General features: G+C 35.4%; 4 protein-coding genes across 4 annotated transcripts; 1 reads left to right on the top strand and 3 right to left on the bottom strand.

Annotated features, from left to right (window-relative positions):
* Window positions 1-3,628: 3,628 nt before the first annotated feature.
* On the bottom strand, window positions 3,629-6,324 carry LOC115237227 (BRISC and BRCA1-A complex member 1-like). The gene is made up of 3 exons (XM_029810130.1): window positions 6,125-6,324; window positions 5,071-6,011; window positions 3,629-4,694 (listed from the first exon to the last, which is right to left on the bottom strand). Exons 1-2 carry the CDS (start codon window positions 6,224-6,226, stop codon window positions 5,112-5,114), a joined length of 1,002 nt encoding a protein of 333 aa, XP_029665990.1. The 5' UTR covers window positions 6,227-6,324; the 3' UTR covers window positions 3,629-4,694; window positions 5,071-5,111.
* Window positions 6,325-6,718: 394 nt separating this feature from the next.
* Window positions 6,719-10,414, top strand: LOC115237228 (probable ATP-dependent RNA helicase pitchoune). Its single transcript, XM_029810131.1, has 10 exons — window positions 6,719-6,901; window positions 7,156-7,224; window positions 7,525-7,572; window positions 7,662-7,919; window positions 8,210-8,524; window positions 8,603-8,904; window positions 8,992-9,144; window positions 9,298-9,468; window positions 9,694-9,871; window positions 10,140-10,414. Exons 1-10 carry the CDS (start codon window positions 6,817-6,819, stop codon window positions 10,262-10,264), a joined length of 1,704 nt encoding a protein of 567 aa, XP_029665991.1. The 5' UTR covers window positions 6,719-6,816; the 3' UTR covers window positions 10,265-10,414.
* Window positions 10,415-11,493: 1,079 nt separating this feature from the next.
* LOC115237257 (transmembrane protein 181-like) lies at window positions 11,494-14,162 on the bottom strand. Its single transcript, XM_029810201.1, has 4 exons — window positions 13,972-14,162; window positions 12,395-13,693; window positions 11,982-12,085; window positions 11,494-11,853 (listed from the first exon to the last, which is right to left on the bottom strand). The coding sequence occupies exons 2-4, from the start codon at window positions 12,544-12,546 to the stop codon at window positions 11,693-11,695; spliced, it is 417 nt and encodes a 138-aa protein (XP_029666061.1). The 5' UTR covers window positions 12,547-13,693; window positions 13,972-14,162; the 3' UTR covers window positions 11,494-11,692.
* A 58-nt stretch (window positions 14,163-14,220) lies between these two features.
* LOC115237193 (pre-mRNA-processing factor 17-like) lies at window positions 14,221-17,642 on the bottom strand. The gene is made up of 7 exons (XM_029810082.1): window positions 17,277-17,642; window positions 16,898-17,128; window positions 16,224-16,445; window positions 15,853-16,116; window positions 15,515-15,648; window positions 15,188-15,409; window positions 14,221-14,909 (listed from the first exon to the last, which is right to left on the bottom strand). The coding sequence occupies exons 1-7, from the start codon at window positions 17,328-17,330 to the stop codon at window positions 14,732-14,734; spliced, it is 1,305 nt and encodes a 434-aa protein (XP_029665942.1). The 5' UTR covers window positions 17,331-17,642; the 3' UTR covers window positions 14,221-14,731.
* Window positions 17,643-22,760: the final 5,118 nt, after the last annotated feature.

Below are 22,760 nucleotides of genomic sequence, written 5' to 3'. Positions count from 1 at the left end.
ATATATTGACTACATATTATATAGCATTTAATCTAACATAATTGATATAAAGGATTTGTAATTGCGTTATCAGCGGAATGAATATGTTTCTTTACCGGAATGGATGTATGTGTCTGTATGTGTATTTCTATCGAGTATGTATCATACTTTTAAATATGTACAGTAATATTCAAGAAAAATCCTTCATGTAATATAAAAATTATTGATATCTCGATGCTTTTGTTAAAAAACTGACTCATGTTTTGTAATATTTATAAAAATAATCGCGGAATGTATTTAGAGAATTCGTTTTATTGTAATTTAAATCTATTGTACAAGAATATATGGAAAATTTTTTCGTCCGAATTCGTAAAATTATTGTAATCAATATGCAAATTCAAATTAGATTGTGCAAATCCGCACAGAATCTGACCGAAATAAATTCCTACGTAAGATCAAATATCTTCAATATAATTGATACCACGTATATCTTTTCTTTATCCGCGTTATGTGCACTTAAAATCCTTATACGCGTTGCCAGATGTTTACTCGAAAACGGGTATTTCCCGATGGGCATTCTCATTACTTTCACGGTCATATCGTCCGTTTTATCAGAAAAACCATTATCCAGACATGGATCGGTCGAACTACCGCTTTTTTTGTCTAGACGTATAAAACTCTCTATTCTCATACTTGTTTAAGAACATTTGCATCGGTAATTATAGCATTTGCACAGGAGCATGTCGTGCGATGCTCGAGGACGCTGTCACTTCTTCTACAAGAAACATGTGCCGGTGTTTGGAAACAACGAAACAGCACATCCTACAAAAATCAAACTTGAAACTTGTAGTAAGCGCAATAACTATCATCGGGATAAATTGTGGGTTGAATACCGTCAGAAGAATCTAGAATTAAAATTAAATAAATTATAGTAGAAGAAAAGTTGATATGTAGCAATCTATCACATAACATAAAATTTTATTTTTACATATATTTATATGCATTTTATTAATATACATATATATATATATATATACATGTATATAAAATGCATAAAAATCACATGACATCTGATTGCATCCGATACTCAATATGTATATATATACACAATAAAATGCCAAATGTGTATTATTGTATTAATAATAAAAATGACTGCGTGTGTACAAAATGTAAGCGAAAGCGATTGCGTCTAATATTTGATATATGTAATGTGTGTGTGTATGTGTGTGTATGTGTATGCAAAATGTAGTAGTGTAACAGCGAAAGCGATTGCGTCATGTATAATGCTGTATATACTTGTACATATATAAGAGAATCGATAATCATTTGTAAAATATATTTTGTAATTTTTAGAAATATCTAATAAATTTGTATTAATAATACAAAACGTATAATGTCTTTTGAATAAACCTAAGTATTCATTCCTGCACTTGTGCCATACACACCGCTTTGCTAATTATATATTTTCGTGATACTTGTTGCCAATCTTTTGTTTTTGAAATTTTTGAAACTGCGTTTCTTGGAATTAAATATCAAGAAAATATAATCAGCAAAGAAGTGGCATAAACTAAAATTTCGAAAAACGCGAAAATTTGAAGTTTCAAAATCTGCAAAAGTATCAGGAGAACATGATCAGCAAAGAATTCGCATAAAGGTTAATTACGGAAAGCGGAAAATTTGAAGCTTCGAAATCCGCAATAGTATCAGGAGAACATGATCAGCAAAGAATTCGCATAAAGGTTAATTACGGAAAGCGGAAAATTTGAAGCTTCGAAATCCGCAATAGTATCAGGAGAACATGATCAGCAAAGAATTCGCATAAAGGTTAATTACGGAAAGCGGAAAATTTGAAGCTTCGAAATCCGCAATAGTATCAGGAGAACATGATCAGCAAAGAATTCGCATAAAGGTTAATTACGGAAAGCGGAAAATTTGAAGCTTCGAAATCCGCAATAGTATCAGGAGAACATGATCAGCAAAGAATTCGCATAAAGGTTAATTACGGAAAGCGGAAAATTTGAAGCTTCGAAATCCGCAATAGTATCAGGAGAACATGATCAGCAAAGAATTCGCATAAAGGTTAATTACGGAAAGCGGAAAATTTGAAGCTTCGAAATCCGCAATAGTATCAGGAGAACATGATCAGCAAAGAATTCGCATAAAGGTTAATTACGGAAAGCGGAAAATTTGAAGCTTCGAAATCCGCAATAGTATCAGGAGAACATGATCAGCAAAGAATTCGCATAAAGGTTAATTACGGAAAGCGGAAAATTTGAAGCTTCGAAATCCGCAATAGTATCAGGAGAACATGATCAGCAAAGAATTCGCATAAAGGTTAATTACGGAAAGCGGAAAATTTGAAGCTTCGAAATCCGCAATAGTATCAGGAGAACATGATCAGCAAAGAATTCGCATAAAGGTTAATTACGGAAAGCGGAAAATTTGAAGCTTCGAAATCCGCAATAGTATCAGGAGAACATGATCAGCAAAGAATTCGCATAAAGGTTAATTACGGAAAGCGGAAAATTTGAAGCTTCGAAATCCGCAATAGTATCAGGAGAACATGATCAGCAAAGAATTCGCATAAAGTTAAATTACGGAAAGCGGAAAATTTAAAGCTTCGAAATTCGCTAAATATCAGGAGAACATAATCAGCGAGAAGGTGGCACAAACTGAAATTTTAAAAATGCGAAAATTTGAAGCTTTGAAATCCGCAAAAGTATTAGGAAAACATAATCAGCAAAGAGGTTGTACAGACTAAAATTTCAAGGAGCGTGGAAATTCAAAGCTTCAAAATCCGCAAAAATATTAGGATTTTTTTTTGTTTTGCGAAGGAAGAGAAAAATGCATTATGCATTCCCACCGGCCGGTCCGGTGGGATATGCGGGACTCGCACCCGCTAAAAAACTCTCCCTGCAGGGCCAAGCTTTGGCCATACTTACACAAATTTAAATTCTGAGATATAGGGAACACATGATATGCAAGAAAGGTAATACAAATAACAACATAAAAATATTAGGATTTTTTTTTGTTTTGCGAAGGAAGAGAAAAATGCATTATGCATTCCCACCGGCCGGTCCGGTGGGATATGCGGGACTCGCACCCGCTAAAAAACTCTCCCTGCAGGGCCAATCTTTGGCCATACTTACACAAATTTAAATTCTGAGGTATAGGGAACACATGATATGCAAGAAAGGTAATACAAATAACACCAAATTAGAAATTTTAAAAACTAACTTTATTTTCTTTTCTCATTTACAATATATAGTGAAAATTATTATTTCTAAATTATTTGTTTTTACAACTCATCTCTCAATTTTTACAAATGATCGCTATACAATTTATAAACACTTGAGGAGAAAGAAATCTATATTTGAGACACGATTCATTAATTGTATCGATTTAAAATGATGTTGAAATTGCAGTCAGAGACATGTCATTTCTACTGTTTTTGACGTCGTATAAATCCGAATTTCGACTAGGTTTTCAATTAGGTTTTTGACGTTTCGACGTTAAATGAATCACACGTTTCTGACTGGGATTCATTTGACGTCGAAACGAATATATATATATGTCAGACACTAAACAAAGCGATAGATATGAGAAAAGGAACAAAATAAATTTGTCTTCTCTACAAGTTATTGAATGGATTTTTAACGGATGTTTTACCTGTCTATCTCTTTTTTATGGTAAAAATAAATGTTACAATAGATATAAAATCGCGTGATAAAGAAATTTATTGCACACTATCGTAATACACACACACACATACACACACACACACACACACACATATCTTCGTAACATTTACAATATTATTTATCATTATATTTTTCATGAATAATTTGTAAATAATATCACATATCGTAGTTACCTCTAAAAGCCATAAAAAATATCTTATATACTAATAAATGAATGTATTTGCAACTTTGAGACGCATTCAGGAAAATCGGTAGTAATTTATACACACATTAAATCTAATTACATATCTTATGTAAAAGAAACGACATCAATTCGTCTCTTTACCTATGTACTTAGGTTTTGAACACAGTTTGTTCTCCTTGTATCATTAAACTCGAAGATCTTCTCAAGAAAAATTTTCCCGATTTGCGTTTACCTTTCGAGAGAATGATCGTCAAAAGAGCTCACACAAATAATCCAACGGGATTTACTAGTCGAAATATACTATATCTCAATTGGCAATGAATAGAAATGACAGAGAAGTCGCAAGTCAATCGCAAGTTAATCATGTAATTTCTCATGGGAATACGCAATCTGAAAAAGCCGCGAGAATTGACGTTGAAATCGAAGGAAGCATTGCGTACGGAGAACGCGTTGATATATATCGACAATTCGCGAATGGGCGAAAATGCTGGAGGAAAATAACGTCAATTAACGTGCGACTTCTGTCAGAAGGCGTTCACATATTTCAACAAGCATAGAAGGAAGCATATCGGCGAATAGCCTTACACATGTAACAATTGTCAACGAAAATTCTCGTATGCGTCTAATCTTATCAGGCATCAACAAGCGCATCCCGGGATAAGGCCCTTTTCCTGTCAGAACTGCGGACGCATCTTCACTCGAAAGGATTTATCCTGAGCTCTTCGTCCATTTAACTTAACAGCAAAGCGTCGTATCGTTAAATTTTGAAATCTTTGTTTAAGATACGATAATGTAAGATGCAATAGAAATCACAGCAACAAAGTGATGTCCTGTAATAATATATAAATCAGATAGATACAATCATTTCTGTAAAGAGAAGAATGATATATTTTTTAGAATAAGATCTTTTAGTTAGAATTTCATTTTTAGACTTTAGAATCAATATTTGCTACGAGATGTGTATTTGTGATCTGTTTATGTAGGACTAATTTATAAATCTATATACAAAAATAATATTATTTATTCTGCATTAATCAATAATAATGTACAATGATGTATAATGATGCGCAACCACTTTTGTCTCTTATATAATCTTCAACAAATATAAAATTGCTTGAAATATATTACTAATTAAATATAAACACTGCACTACTTTGAAATTACACCATGTCAATAAATCTGATTGCATGAAGAAAATATACGAACCTTTGAATGAAAATAAATAATGCTAATGTGTATACAGCATTCTATACATTAGTATGCACTTCCTGTGCATTTGAAATAAAAGTGTAAGAAGCATCTTTTTGCATTGGACGTTGCAGTGGATGCGCCAAGAGTTTTGCCATATTATCATGTAATTTAGCTGGATTTCTGCCTACTTCAAAAATGTAAGAGTAATTTGTCGTGTCCAGAGCCGCAATTTCGGCATATACCGCCTCGCACATGTTGTCGTCGCTGGGTGGTTCGTGAACGAACAGCACATCCAAGAAGAAACACGGATTCTCTGTCAAGTTCTCCAGATACTTCTGGCCGGTGCGAAACTTGGGTACAGAGTTCGATCGTCCGTATATCAGGATGACGCGCGAGACGAACATCGGCCGATTCATCGCCGGGGTCGCTACCCGTGCGTGTATCGTCTCGAATAGCTGTCCCAGATCGTAGGTCCTCTGCTCCTCTTCCAGCACATCCTCTGCGATACCCTCCAAATGATTGGCTATCGTCTTAATGTTACTGGTATAGTCGCAGAGCCAGAACGCACCCTGCGAATCCAGACTCATCAGCGCGTACTCGTGTACCCCGGGCTGTATCGTGGCCTTTGCACAGACGAAGCTCTCGACCACGCGTTTTATCATATACAGTGGCGAGTACGTCGCACCCGTGCCGAGCTTGAAGGGCGTGCATTGTTGTTCTCGTACTGTATCGATAACGAGAATAATCTTCTCGGGTAGATTGAGCTCGGGGATATTTCTCACAAGGACGTAATTATCCACGGTAGTGGTGGTGGTAGAGCTGGTAGCGGAGCAAGACTTCTTGCCGTCCACGGATTGGCGGTTCGCGCCATTATTACTGTTCCTCCGCGAGCTTTTACCTTGTTGTTGTTGTTGTTGTTGCGCGTTATTGTACGCGGAATCTATAGTTGTGGCGGTCTGCAATCTCTCGGATATTATCTCGATCTCGGATATTACCTCATTCGATTCCTTGTCTGACATATTTGTATCCTATAAGTATACGCAGGGACAGCGTAGGAAATAAATCGTACCTCGAAGTAGAATTCTTGTCTGACCTTGTGGCTTTCCTCGAAAACAATCAATCCGTTGTTCGGATCGATCGGAATCGAAGCGACAAAATTGGAATGTATCATATAAGTACTCAATAATATTACACGACATTCACCGATGCCTGCATCTGCATGCTTGCAAGCCCATGCGAGTCGATTCGTCCATTGAATGCATTGAGTGTGATTCGAAATCAATGATTCAAAATGTACGACTAAAGTGTGCGACCAAAATTGTCCAAATAAATTCATAATGCATATGCCTAAAAAAATGGGCCAATCAAATACAGGGATATAGTTGATTTTTCTAGATACTTTCTAGATAGAATATATTCTAAAAGTTGCCTACCCTGTTTTGTAAAACCGCAATGGACAGATTACGCACGCGCGTTGTAAAGCCCGTTCTACATTGATCGCATGTCGCCAGTCGCAAGCAAATCGACCAATCACAGTCGAATATTCGACGGAATAATCGACTGTGATTGGTCGATTTGCTTGCGACTGGCGACATGCGATCAATGTAGAACGGGCTTAATATTGCAGTATTTATGAATGTCAAATACCAACTAGTGAACCATGTGTTCGTAGCTTTTGCCCGAAAGAAATCAGCGAGCACGTTAGCACACGTGGTAAAACAATTTTCTTTGCGTATCTGTTAAAAAAATTCTGTTAAAAAAATGTCTGAGAAAGTGCTGATGCGAAAAATTAAAAAACGGGAAAGGACGAAATTAACGAAAATAAAACAACGGGAGGAAGAAAGAGGTAAGAGATAACCTTCGAGATTCTCTTGTGAAGCAAAGATCATGTGGGAATTTATTGAGATTTAATTATTTTCAAGATTGTGTATACACAAACGTATCATTTGATTAATAAATAATTGTCCATTATTATGTAATTATGATATGAAATAATCTTTTATTTATAAAGCTGATGGTCTCTTTCATTGTTAAATACATATTTTTTCAACATTACTCTCTGCCATTATTTATTTTAAGCAATACTTATTTCTGTTGTAGATACAATTGAATCAGAAAATACAAATGAAATAAATCGACAATGTACGGAAGAAAAAGTTCCTCCAAAAAGTAAGATTTTTAAATTATTTTGTTTTTTTATAAATGTGTGCTTGTATTTTGTGTGTAATCTATTTTACTAAGAAACTAATAATGTTATTTGCAAATTAGTTTTATTGTGTGAGGCATATAGGCTGTAAAGCTTATCAACAATTATTGTGAAACACAATAAAAATAAGACTAGTTCTAGCAAGTTCCTTTGCGCCCAATCTCCTGACTCATTTAACCCTTATAACTTTTCGGCCAGCCTTACAATTGATATTTTTATATTTTCCGTTTATTATATAATTATTAATTTTTATATCTTTTTAGAAAAAAGGAAATTTTCAGAAGAGTCGGAGAAAGAAACCACTGAGAATTGTATGTATACTTGTGATAAAATGATAGTAGTTTAATAATATTTAATATTCCTGTTTAACATTTTTATATATATTAATTTATTTATTTAGTACCAGGTACAGCAATGGGTATTTTAACAAATGATACAAGCTTCTCCATCTTAAATGAAAGAGTATGCGAAAATACCTTGAAAGCAATACAAGACATGTCATTTACAAAAATGACAGAAATTCAAGCAAAAGCTATTCCGCATCTTTTAGAAGGAAGAGATTTGGTAGGTGCTGCTAAAACTGGATCTGGCAAAACACTGGCATTTTTAATTCCAGCAATTGAATTGATTTACAAGTTGAAATTTATGCCTCGTAACGGTATGTAAACTTGATAGAGTTTAGAATATATAGTCTGTATTAGAATGATATCAAGTTATTTTTTTATTTCATAAATGATTTTGATATAAACAAACAATAATAATTGTCGCTTAAACGTGAATAATAATAATTATTTTTATTTAATTTGATATATTTTTATCTTTGAGCTATATAGAAATAAGTTTACAGAAATTATACTAAAGTTTCTTATACTGTCTTGATCACTTTGATGCTTCAATCGTACAAAATTAATAAGGGTAAAAAGTAATGTATTTGTTATATATTTGTAGGTACTGGATGCATTATTATGTCTCCCACTAGAGAATTGTCTATGCAAACTTTCGGCGTTCTGAAAGAATTAATGAAATATCACCATCACACATATGGTTTATTGATGGGTGGTGCCAATAGACAAACTGAAGCACAGAAGCTTGCAAAGGGAATCAACATTATCGTGGCGACACCGGGACGATTGTTAGATCATTTGCAAAACACACCTGACTTTTTATTCAAGAATCTTCAATGTCTAGTGATTGATGAAGCTGATCGTATTCTAGATATTGGATATGAAGAAGAGTTGAAACAAATCATTAACATTCTTCCTAGTTAGTGACATACTACAATACAAATTAAAATTAAATTATATATTTTTTTCTCCATTACTATGTAAACTGTTATTGCAGAACGTCGGCAGACCATGCTTTTTAGTGCAACGCAAACACAAAAGGTAGCAACAATAACAACATTAGCTCTCAAAAAGGAACCTATATATGTTGGAGTTGATGACAACAAAGAAATGGCAACCGTGGATGGTTTACAGCAGGGTTATGTAGCATGTGCGAGCGAAAAACGATTTTTACTTCTTTTCACATTTCTAAAGAAAAACAGAAAGAAGAAGATAATGGTTTTCTTTAGTTCGTGCATGTCTGTCAAATATCATCACGAGCTCCTGAATTATATTGATTTACCTGTAATGAGCATACATGTATGTGCTATTAGATACTTTGTCTTTGATACTTTTTAAAATCGTTACTCTCTCGACTCTACCTTTATGCTTTGATTATGTTGATAGGGTAAGCAAAAGCAAACGAGAAGAACTACCACTTTTTACCAATTTTGCAATGCTTCTACTGGAATTTTACTCTGCACTGATGTGGCTGCGAGAGGTTTAGATATACCCGATGTTGATTGGATTGTGCAGTATGATCCACCAGACGATCCTAAGGTAAAAAAAGATTGTTATGATAATTCACTTTGCTTATGTTGAAAGAGTGAGAGAGAAAGAGAAAAATTGGATACATGGTTGAACTATTATTGAGAAACGGTAATCAAACCATAAATATGGACTTACGATTAATGGATATCATACATTTTTTAGGAATATATTCATCGCGTAGGCCGAACTGCTCGTGGAGAAGGTAGCAGCGGTCATGCTTTATTGATACTGCGACCGGAGGAGCTTGGCTTTCTTCGTTATCTCAAGGAAGCTCGTGTACCTGTCAATGAATATGAGTTTTCTTGGAATAAAATTGCTGATATTCAATTACAGGTATATTATATATAAATATATTTATATATTATATTCAATATAGTATTGTGAGCCATAACTATTATGGACAATCCATAATTAAGAAGTCTAAAAACACTGACATTATATGGTTGATTAATGAAAAATGGAGAAATTTAAACTAATCTGCAACTCTTTTTAATTAATATTTCTGCATATTACAGAGTGATATTGATATAAGACAAATAACTTTTATTTTGTTTATAGCTTGAGAAACTAATATCGAAGAATTATTTTTTACATCAATCGGCGAAGGAGGCGTTCAAAAATTACGTTAGAGCGTATGATTCCCATCATTTGAAACAGGTTTTCGACATAGAAACCTTAGATCTGGCGAAAGTTGCCAAATCATTTGGATTTACTGTACCGCCGGCGGTAGACTTGAGTAAGTGCTATTAATAAGAGATTTAACATTAGAAATTATTATATAATAGAAAAAATACATACATATTCTATGAAAGGATAAGCTTGAACAAACGCAAAAATATGCAAAGTATTTTGTAATAAATTATTTATAACTTTAACATATTTTAAAAATATGTGCAATATATTTTTAAATTTCAAGTATCCGGGATACTTGAAATTTAAACATTCTTTCCATAAATCTGAAAAATATTTTATAATCTATTTAATTTTTTAATTGCACAATACAGAAGTTGGATCCAGCAAGGCTTCAAGACCACGAAAAAGGCTTGGTGGAGGTGGTTACGGGCATTACAAAAATATGAACAAACCGAAATTGTCCAAGGGCAAGACATTCCGACAATTTAACAGATAATTACAATGCATACACATAGACAAGCAGTGGTATATAATGCGTCATCAAGAATTTATATACCATTAATATATTATTGTACAGCTTATGTTTGTATTAGATCAAAATCAGATTTTTGATTTATATTAAAAAACTTATTCTCGAGATTTTTAATCAAATTGTTTGATTTACGATCTCTAATGATCTTGAATTATCTTGTTTTCCCTAAATTTTTCGCTACGAATTGGAATTCATCAACTTGTTATGAAGGAAAGACTTCTGCATTTTTTTTAAACATTGTTTACGTTTTTACACTTGTAAAAGCAGTATAATGTGCATACAGATAAAATTGTTCTTTAATCAGCATTAAGCCTATATCAGATTATGCATGAGATTTACAATAATCCCTCTTTACCCCCCTGGAGAGACGAAGGCGAGAAAAATATCGGGGCGAAGTCACTGAATCGGGAATCGAACCCGTCTTTCGCTTTCCGAAAAGTAACTAAAATTTCTTTTTTCTGATTGATCAATTTTTAATTTTTAATCTCAACGTAAGGTCTGATCTTAGAACATATAAATGGAAGGGGAATGCCTTTGTTTCCCGATAGAAAAACATGTCAAAAGGAAGTGAGAAAGAAAATCATAGTTGCCTCTCTCTTGTGAGTAACTCTCTTGCCAATGTGGAGAGAAAAAGATACACTCTGAACTAGTGCAACCAGTTCAGCTATAAAGAACAGACCCATAGCAACCAATAGCAACGCGACAGGCGAATGTTAACGAAATATGGCTCTTGCAGACCAGCGCGATGACGCGACGCACGATATCCAATGAGAGCTTTATTTTTTTCGGAAAAGCGGTGCTCTCATTGGATATCGCGCGTCCCGTGCGCGTCATCCTTAAATCAAGGCAAACGCTCGGTCTAGATATACTATGTCTATGGCAAGAACCAATATAGTGTCATGATACACAGGTTATGCACAATTTTGCAGCAGTTTCGTGAATTTTGTGAATGCAATACTTCTCTCTCTCTCTCTCTCTTTCTTGCCCGAAAATCTTCGTTTTAATATCCATTTAAATTATACAAGTCAGTGTGAGCGATGCGTGGCGCTGGGCGTAGAGTCGCACGCTGGTAATCGAAGAATTCCAGGTTTGATTCCGCTCGGGTCCCATCCTCCCAAATTTATAATAGTTTAATGAACATAATTTTTTTTATATAATACATTTGAAAATAATATATTATATATATATGCATATACTATAAACATCAATATGTACTATTTTAATGAATATATGTTATTCTCGTGATAGAGTAGAAAAAAAAGGTTAACATACTTCAATAAACTGAATTTAGCAAGAAATTTACCGTGAAAAAAATAAACGAGGTAATTATCCTATTTTAATTATCGATTTATATATCGTCCTAACGTTTTCCACTATTAGTTCAAATGAAAATCATATATTACCATCATTATTCGATGTCGATAGCATGACGATTACCCATAATTGTTGGCTATACGTAGACAATAGAGGTGTCTTCATAATGAATGGACCGGTGGCCATATCGTTGCCGTTCAGATGCTCTTTGTGTTCGCTGGTCGACGTTATAGGCGGTCCTTTAAAAGCGTCAATATTTTTCATAAGTCCATTGTTTTGTAAGATTAATAATAGTAATTTGTTATTCGGGTATCGCACGATTTAGGGTATCTCGAGATGATTGGAAAATTATTGCCAGAATACTCACCGGCGAGGCCGATAAACACCGATAATCCAAAACACGCAAAAAAGGCAACGAATACCATAACAAATTCCCTCTTGTGCATCGAATACAATCGCATCTGCACGGATCTAGACGATAAATTTAAATTAATGATATACAGCTAAAATATATGGATTTCATGAATTAATTATAAATGAATTAGTGACGAAAAAAAATATATTTTGCGACATCTCATATCATAAATATGAACGTCGTGAATTATGTCAAATTGTGATAGAAAAAAAAATCCGTTCGCTTTTTTTATATGGCCCTCACGTATACATTCATATATTATAATAAAAAGAAGGAAAGGAACGAATTTTTTAAACAGTCCTGCTATTTTTTTCTATCGGGTTTTCTTGAGTTCTTTAAATATAGCTTTCCGGAAAATTGCTTATCTCTCGCAGCGATCATGATGATAAGCAGGCGCGATGTACTTGTTAAATTCGCTAAAGAGGTCACTGAACTGTGACAATGCGTTCCTGACCTTGCGATTCCAACCAGCAGATGGAAGGTGATACGAGTATCCTAATCCGGGTCCGTCCATCATCTTCAAGATTCCGCGAAATTTTTCATATACTTAACGATTCTGATTATGTGCATTCTTTTTTATTTTACAGTCAATAATTAATATACAGTTTTATTTTTATACGATACATATATTTTTAAGCATTATTAATATATATTTTTTTTTTCGCGGAGAGTGAATTGAATTTGAGTGCATTGAATTTTTATAGAATTTAGGAGAAAAAAATAACAAATTCAATATTTTACAAGAAAATGATATGAGCTGTAATGAAATTCTGCAAAACTATTTTTTATATATATTAATGGAATTTACAGATACAAGCACTTCAAAGTCTTATTAGTCATGTCAAAAAATGAAATAACAGAAATTTACACAAATTACGAGTGTGACACTGACAATATTAAGTGGTTTTCAATTTATAAAAATGCACACTTGTATGTCGAAAATATTTTGCCATACAAATTACAGTAGTATTAAATGGATATAAAGGATAAAGTATATCTTTTAGTTTACCAATTTCTTTTATCAAATAAAAAAGATTTTTGTTTCATGTTAACTTATTCACGTAATTAATTAAAATAAGAAAGAAATATTTCAACAAAAAGGAAGAGAAGTATATGTAAAAAAATATCTTGCACGATACCTGTCGTTTTTCAATAGAGAAATTTATCGCGCGCGAAATAATGATCCGACTAATCGCAATAATATACAGTTTATAATAAACGACAAATTTTATGCAGATATACACGTTATATATGCCTTGTGAAACTAAAATACAATTGAAGTCGGATTTTATATACACTGATGATACATTTGTTGAGATTGGATAAGGAATTCGCGTGAACGGGACGAAAGGATTGAGAAATAAAAGCAGATCTCCCACGATTAAAATAAATTACTTATTACATATATGTACATTTTATTCTAAAAAATAAAAAAAACACTCTTACAAAATACAGCTTTAAAATTGAAAAACCAAGTATTGATCCGTTAATCCCAATATTTGATCTTTCCGTCCCAACCAGCTGTAACGAGCTTAGAAGGCTCGTGCGGATGCCACAGTACGTCGATACATACTCCGTCATGTGCTTTCCACTTTTTGTACAATTTCGTTGTTTTCCAGTCCCATATGTAACATTTTCCGTCTGCATCACCCGACACCAAGTAGCTATTAAAAATAAAAATAAATAAATAAATAAAAAAATAAAAAAAAATTTTAATAAAACAAATATTTTTCTAGAAATGTTTTTATATAAAATTAATTAAATGCATATGCATGTAATAGTGCAAAGTGCAAAAAATACATTTACGAGATGTCGCAAAATTGGCAACATTTATTTCACATTATGTCGTTATATGACTATTTTAGTGTTTATTCAATTCGAGAAGAAGACATTTCAAGAGAATATATAAAAATTAGTAATTTCTTTTTTTAATATAAATTACCTCATATCTGGAGAGAAATCTAAACCGCACGCGTATCCAGCGACCATGTGTCCCGTGAAGGTTTTCTTTCGATTCATTTTGAATCTATTCAACGCCGAGAATGTGACGATTTTGTTGTCCATACTTTGGCAGGCAAGCCATTTTTGATTTCGCGACGGCGTTACGGCTGGCATGGAATGCATCGATGGATCGGCAATGCACACTTGTATGTCGAAAATATTTTGCCATACAAATTACAGTAGTATTAAATGGATATAAAGGATAAAGTATATCTTTTAGTTTACCAATTTCTTTTATCAAATAAAAAAGATTTTTGTTTCATGTTAACTTATTCACGTAATTAATTAAAATAAGAAAGAAATATTTCAACAAAAAGGAAGAGAAGTATATGTAAAAAAATATCTTGCACGATACCTGTCGTTTTTCAATAGAGAAATTTATCGCGCGCGAAATAATGATCCGACTAATCGCAATAATATACAGTTTATAATAAACGACAAATTTTATGCAGATATACACGTTATATATGCCTTGTGAAACTAAAATACAATTGAAGTCGATTTTATATACACTGATGATACATTTGTTGAGATTGGATAAGGAATTCGCGTGAACGGGACGAAAGGATTGAGAAATAAAAGCAGATCTCCCACGATTAAAATAAATTACTTATTACATATATGTACATTTTATTCTAAAAAATAAAAAAAACACTCTTACAAAATACAGCTTTAAAATTGAAAAACCAAGTATTGATCCGTTAATCCCAATATTTGATCTTTCCGTCCCAACCAGCTGTAACGAGCTTAGAAGGCTCGTGCGGATGCCACAGTACGTCGATACATACTCCGTCATGTGCTTTCCACTTTTTGTACAATTTCGTTGTTTTCCAGTCCCATATGTAACATTTTCCGTCTGCATCACCCGACACCAAGTAGCTATTAAAAATAAAAATAAATAAATAAATAAAAAAATAAAAAAAAATTTTAATAAAACAAATATTTTTCTAGAAATGTTTTTATATAAAATTAATTAAATGCATATGCATGTAATAGTGCAAAGTGCAAAAAATACATTTACGAGATGTCGCAAAATTGGCAACATTTATTTCACATTATGTCGTTATATGACTATTTTAGTGTTTATTCAATTCGAGAAGAAGACATTTCAAGAGAATATATAAAAATTAGTAATTTCTTTTTTTAATATAAATTACCTCATATCTGGAGAGAAATCTAAACCGCACGCGTATCCAGCGACCATGTGTCCCGTGAAAGTTTTCTTTCGATTCATTTTGAATCTATTCAACGCCGAGAATATGACGATTTTGTTGTCCATACTTTGGCAGGCAAGCCATTTTTGATTTCGCGACGGCGTTACGGCTGGCATGGAATACATCGATGGATCAGCTATATATTTCATGTCCACTGGAATATCCACGTATAAAAAAGAAGAATTTATTAATCAATCTTATTTTTCGAAAATAACCCCGATAATAAATATTTTTCAGAAATAAAATAATTTACGAATAATAAAGCAATACCATTCCCAAACTCGCAGACTTTTGTCGTCACTCGTTGTAACAAATCTTCTGTTTTCATCGACGAACGTAATAGTATTCACTGCACCTAAATGTCGGTCATATTCCTGAGTTATTTCACCCGAACGTATATCCCACTATAACGAAAATTCGTTTATTAATTATTCAATTCCAGATTTATTATTATCAAATTATCTCTCATGCTAATTGTACTTTCATAGTCAAGAATAAACATTGTCACACACATATATCATATTATCTTGAACTTTTGTGAAATTATACAACTACTGATATTTGAAATAATTTCACAATATATTTTTTACAATATATACTGTACTTACACAAATAATTTTCTTATCGCTGGTACCAGCCACAAAAAGATGTTGTTTATCCGGATCGGGATTGAACTTGGCACAGTATGGGATTTTTCTATTTGTAAAACGACTGATACAAGCTCCCGTTTCCGTGTCCCATAGTTTCACATACCGATCATAAGCCGCTGATAAGAATCGCTTGCCGTCATTGTCGAAACTTATATCGCGCACCGCTTGACGATGTCCGTAATATGTACGAACGCATCTCCTATCTTTATACACTTCCCACAACTACATATAATAAAAGAGATATTTGCAATACATTAGTTACACACAAGGAATATATTAATAGATCAAAGTAATAAAATAACCATCACATTATTTAACGAAATGAATACCTTTATTCGACAATCCATGCTAGAAGATAGTAACAAGTGTGCTGTACGAGGGAACCATCGAATTTGCGAGATGCCTTTTGTATGGCCTTCCCATGTGTGAATTTGCGCTTTTGGTAGGAAACAACGATCGGGTGGTGATTCCGATCTCAAATTTACGCCTACATCCTGAGGTGCGTGTAAGAACGAGCGTCCTTGATAATCCACACTGTCTTTGACTGCAATATAAAATTATTAAGTATCACAAATAATTTTAAAAGCGATAAAAAGCTATTATTGGCGTATTTGTTCTCTTTTTCGAAAATATTTAAAATAAGGAATTTTCTTAAAAATTTAAACTGGAACTGTAATCAATTAAATCATTACTCGTGTTAAATTAAGATTTTTATTTTATATATATATTAGTTATTTATATACAAATAAAACTACCTATTTTGTGTATTACTTTTATATATATACGTCTCTTGATTTACTTAATTATATAACTTATATGTGTTTTGTATAACATCTTACAAAATCTAATTAAAGTTTTTTTTTGCTATATTACTATTATAATTTATATTCAGAAAATATCAAACTTTTTGAAATTCTCACTTATATTTTGTGCAATATATACTGTAGAACTTATATTAGTTAAAAGGAATCGATAAAAGAAGTAGTTTTTATATATAAGTAACAATGTTTATATTACCATAACTAGCAAATGTTCTTCTTTGATTTTCAAACTGAAAGGGGCTAATGTGTGCATGTTCTACATATCCAGAAAGCATATTTTTCACAGCGCGCTGCTGCTGCGTTTTAAATGGATTTTCTGGTCCAACCTCCGGTCCAAAAAGTTCCTCGTGTTTCAAATTAGATGTTATTTCTGTAGCAGTTCTGTAAAGATGTTTTGTATACAGTTCTGTTCCCTAAAAAAGTAATAGATATAGATGAATCTCGTTTTTTTGTTTTTTTTTTAAGTTATAAAGATAACTGTTAGAAATTAACGATATCATCACGTATTATTATATGTTCATAACCTCAAAAATAAAAATCACGCAATAAGTGAATATTTACCGTGGGGATAACGTCTGGAGCAGAACAGATATATAAATTAATAGGCGTTGTCATGGTGTAAGTAACAAGGTGTGCTATCTTCTTCTTCTTCTTGTGAATGGCACCAGGCCTGAGACACACTGGCCCACACGGCCAATTCGATGAATATGGATAGCACTAATGTTGCAGAGATCAGATTAGTATAGAACTGGTAAAAAATGTGAATACAAAGGCGTTAACAAACAAAAATCCTCTAGTTAGAGAAGGATAAAGTCCAAAAAATAAGGTCCAAACAAAAGACACACGCTCAACGCGTCAGAACACGTCCGCTCCCGATCAAGGCCGCAACAGAAATGAAGGTGTGCTTGCTATCTGCTATCTCCTCGGACGAATTTTCGTCACATTCTGCCATGAAGGAAGAGTAAAGGCGCCTTTACATGGCAGCGTTAAGGTACATTTTCATGTGCTGCAAACTCGTGCAGCAATGAGGTCACGTGATCGAAATGGACGAATCAGCGGCCAGACCGTCGTCAGTCATTCGTCCATTTCGATCACGTGACTTTTTTGCTGCATGAGTTTGCAGCACATGAAATTGTACTTTTAGGCCGATATTACATTTGTCGTACGACAAAATTTTTAAGCATATTGATTGGCTGCAAAATAGAAACTTTCTTGAATCTCTAGAAATTAGCTATTCAATGCGCTTAGAAAGTTTGTCGTACGACAAATGTAATATCGGCCTTAAGCATCGAGCGTCTGCGCAAAAAAATGCGCAGAATTTAAACGAGATAGCATAGACATAGTATATACTATGTCTATGCGAGATAGATTTTAGGCTGAAATTAGATTCTGCGCAATTTTCTGCGCAGACACTCGACGCTTAAGTGCTGGTTTACAATAGGCATATTCCAATCATCACCAAACGACCACCAAACGATTAGATAATTTTAATTATCAAAAAGTTAAAGTGGTCCGGCTAACTTTACGGATCCCCCATCCTCCCATACGCCTCGAAAAGAGGTGGTTGGTTTTCATACATTTATCCCCTATATAGTACCTATATCAGTTTCTCATATACATTATCCTATAATTCAAGAGCGAGCGACTCATTTTCGATTTCGCTACCCTCGTCACTGCTGTTATATTCACAAAGAAGGCTGAGAACTTCAAATTAGATGTTATTTCTGTCGCAGGATCTATATGTTTCATATATAGTTCTGTTCCCTAAAAAAGTAATCGATATAGATGAATCTCGTTTTTTTTTTCAGTTATAAAGATAACAGAAATGAACGATATCATCACGTATCATTTGTTCATATTCAACGTATCTCTAATCCAAAGTCTCCGCTACACCCCACTTTTGTAGGAAGAGTCATTTGTGAACTCGACGTTAAAGAGATCATGGAAATAAAGAAAATTGGATATTCTAAAGCCTCGGTTTTCTTTAAAACCAGAGAGGCTGCCAACGCCTTAGTAGAAGACAAGAGACTCTCTCTCAATGATCTAGAAGCATTCATTCCCCCCTTCCGCACTTCTAGGAAGGCCATTATCAGAGACGTCCCACAGGATTTTTCTGACCATGAGATCTTAAGCAATATCACAAGTCCGATCAAAGTTGTCGCTGTCAATAGAATGAATCGGAGAACCACAACTAACTCTCATACGGATTCTCAAGAAGATTCTTCATCCTCATCTGTCACTTACGTGCCTTCTCTCTCTGTCTCGCTCACCTTTGAGGATCAAAAGATCCCGAATCATGTATTCATGTTTCACGTCAGGTATCCCGTGTCTCCATACGTTGCAAGAGTCTCACGATGCAATCGCTGTTTTAGATTTGGACACATTCAAACCAACTGTAAAAGTCAGCCATGCTGTGCACACTGCGGTGACAAAGGACATACCTATTCCAAGGAGAACTGTCAACGTGCTCAAAACCCGCCAAGGTGCGTGAATTGCCAGGGTGAACACAAAGCAGACTCTACTCTCTGCCCGGAACTATCCATACAGAAGGAGATCAGGAAATACGCAGCTTATAAAAACGTTTCTCTGTTAGACGCGAGAGAAATCTTTAAAGGTAACAGATCTCCTCCGCCTTATTCCTCTTCCTCTGAAGACTTCCCCAACTTACCCTCTACACATCCTAAAGCATGTGCCTCTCATTCTAACTCCTACTTGCTCCCTCCCCTCTCTACCTCCATTTCTCCCTCTGCTTCGTACGCCAACGCCTCTAAACATCTTTCTTCTAACCTTATAACTCAGCCTTCCCCCCTTTTGAACCTAACGCGCAATTCGAAACTTAAATCCGTTTCTCTGCCCCAGCTCGAACAATCTAATAGACTCCCCTCTCCTTCTCGTTTTCAAAAACAACCCCGCTCAAATGTCTCTTTTTCTACTCCCTCTACTCCCTCTTTTCCTGTTCCGGCTCCTCCTTTCAACTCGGTCGCTAACTCTAGACTCACCTCCAACCCTCCAACTCTTCATGAGGCCCTTCTTCTTTTGGCTCCCCTTCTCTCTCAACTCTCTCCTCTGCTTTCCTCCATCAACTGGTCCGATGTCATTCCTGCAATCATTCAGTTCCTTCACGCTTTCGCTGCTAATCCGGCTCCCGCCCCCTCTCATTCCTCCGTAAATGACTAGCTGCCATTTCCTTAACGAATTCTCCCTATTCCAATGGAACTGTCATGGCATCCTTAATAAAACGGACATCCTCTCCCAAATCGGAAGCCAGTATGACATTCTAGCTCTATCTGAAACCTGGCTCTCGCCAGACAAATCTTTTTTGCTAAAAGACTACAATATATTACGTAAAGACGGTCCCTCCAATAGATCCGGAGGGGCCCTGCTGGCTGTCAAGAACGTTATTCCTTTCACCAAACTCGACTCCATCTACTCTCCAGATGGAATTCTTGAGGCGGTGGGGATCAAAGTTCCCTCCTCGCTCAACGACATTCTCATCATTTCTATCTACAGACATCCCACTCTTTCGGACCCTCTCCTTTGGGAGGACTTTTTTAATTCCATCCCTCCCTCCCCCCAAATTATCATCAGAGGCGATTTCAACGCACATCACTCATCCTGGGGCTGTAATCGCTCTGATTCGGTGGGTAACTCTTTATTCAATTCCTCTCAGGACTTCTTCTTTTTTCCAATCAATGATAGTACCCCTACCTTTATCTCCTTTTCCTTTCGCTCTTCCTCTGTCATTGATCTAACCTTTGTCTCCTCCAACCTAATTCCTTACTGTTGCTGGAACCCTCTCGATGACTCTCTGGGCAGTGATCACATCCCTTCCGCAATCTCGGTCAGTTACCCTATCAAGTCTCGCTCTTTCTTTTCGCACCGTCTTCAGACCTCTAAAATTAAACGTAAACTTCTTTTCGCTACTCTTTCACTCTCTTTTCCCGCATTTTATGCGCGCCTCGAATCCAAAATCTCTTCTCCGACAGAAAAATACAACGCGTTCTGCAACTTTCTTAAAGACACTGTGATCTTTCTCCTCCCCGAGCGCAAAGCTGACAAGAACAATCCTTCCAACAAAACGCGAGCAAAAAAAAATAACAAGCATAACGGATTTTTAACTCATCCTCCCGCCCCCTAGTGGAGTGAAAGCTGCACCGAAGCTGTTGATCTGAGAAGACAAGCATTGCGCGCTTTTCGTTGTAACCCTTCCAGGCTCACCTTCCTCAATTTGAAAAGACAGGAAGCCCTTACCAAAAAAACTCTCCGTCAAGCCAAACGCAAGGGATGGAGATCTTTCTGCGAATCTATAACTTCCTCTACTAACATCTCAGCATTATGGCGCATCGTGAAAAGGTTCAAGAACAGATTCCTCAATCCCCACCCTCTTTCTCCTCCTTCTAACTTTGGTATTCCACCCGAGATCCAAAACCTAATCAACTCTATTGCTCCTCCTTCATGCCTTCACGAGCTCCCAACTTCTTCTTTCAATTCCGACCGTCTCTACTCTTGTCGCATCTTTGACAATCCCTTCCGCTTAGACGAGCTTCTTCACATCATCTACCCACTCAAATCCAAAAAGTCTTCTCCCGGTATGGATCAGATCGATTACTTCATCCTATCCAGCCTCCCAGAGGAATACTATCCCGTTTTCCTCTCTATACTGAATGACCTATTCCTTTCTGGGGAATTCCCAGAGTCCTGGAGCCATTCCTTAGTCTACCTCATTCCCAAAGCTACTCCGAGGAAATTCCGCCCCATTTCCCTCACTTCTGGCTGCCTCAAAGTTCTCGAAAAACTTGTCCTCTTCAGACTCGACTGGTGGATGGAACGCTATGAAAAGCTCCCCTCATCACAATTCGGTTTCCGGAAATATTGCTCCTGCCAAAACAATCTCTCCATCCTCACTACCAAAATTCACACCAGCTTCACCCGGGGCACAGCCACTGCATGTTTATTTTTGGATCTCTCCAACGCTTTTGACGACGTTATTCCCTCCATTCTCATCTGCGACCTAGAAGAGCTAGGCCTTCCTCCTCATCTATGTCACTTCATTTACAGACTTATCCACGCGCGCAAACTTCAATTCGTAGTAAACGGAGAACTTACAGACGAATATTTCTCATATAAGGGCGTCCCACAAGGCTCTATCCTCAGCCCCATTCTTTTTAACATATACATCTCGAAAATTAACAGACACATCGGAGAAGACTGCGAGTTGATTTAATTCGCGGATGATATTGCCATTTTTGTCAGTTCTAACAAAATAGAGAGCGCACTTCAAGAACTAGAAACTTCATCCAATAAGGTTTTCAAATATCTCTCTTCCAAAGGCCTAACGGTCTCGCCCTCAAAATCATCATTAATCATTTTCACGAAAAAACACATCAATTCATTAGCCTATTCTATCAACTTAAATAATTCTGTCATCTCCTCTACCGATATCTGTAAATTTCTAGGCATTCATCTTGATTTCCGTCTCTCTGGCAAGAATCACATACAAGCTCTCTCTGTTCGATGCTCCAAACTCCTTAACATTCTCAACATGCTAAGAGGCACCTGGTGGGGAGGAGCGCCCTCCTCGCTGCTGAATATTTACAGAGCTCTTATAAGAGGTTCCATGGAATATGGATGCCTCACATTTCCGTTCAATAACTCTTCAACTATGTATAATCTGGAAAAAATCCAATATCGCGCCCTTCGTGCTTGTCTTGGTTTTAGAAGGACTACTCCCACGAATATTATTCTCGCCGAAGCCAGTGAGGGCCTTTTAAGATCCCGATTTGAACTCCTTACCTCTAAATACATCCTTAAGATTTTCGCGCTCGATTCTCATCCGCTCATTGACAAACTATTTGCTCTTTTGTGGTACTCCCGCAGAACCCCTAAAATAAATCCTTCGGAGAGGTTCCTCTTATTTAGATCCTTCAACACTTTATTGCACTACAAGTCTTATATAAAAAAATTTGACTACCCCGCTGTCTATTCCACCGACTACGACGCTCTTATTTCTCTTCCTTTTATCGTTATCACCTCCGCCATTGAAGT

The sequence above is a fragment of the Formica exsecta genome, unplaced genomic scaffold, assembly GCF_003651465.1.
Source record: "Formica exsecta isolate Colony F162 unplaced genomic scaffold, ASM365146v1 scaffold282, whole genome shotgun sequence".
In the NCBI taxonomy this organism is placed as follows: Eukaryota; Metazoa; Arthropoda; class Insecta; order Hymenoptera; family Formicidae; genus Formica; species Formica exsecta.
The sequence above is the reverse complement of the archived record's forward strand: the minus strand, read 5'-3'. Positions and strand labels throughout refer to the sequence as shown.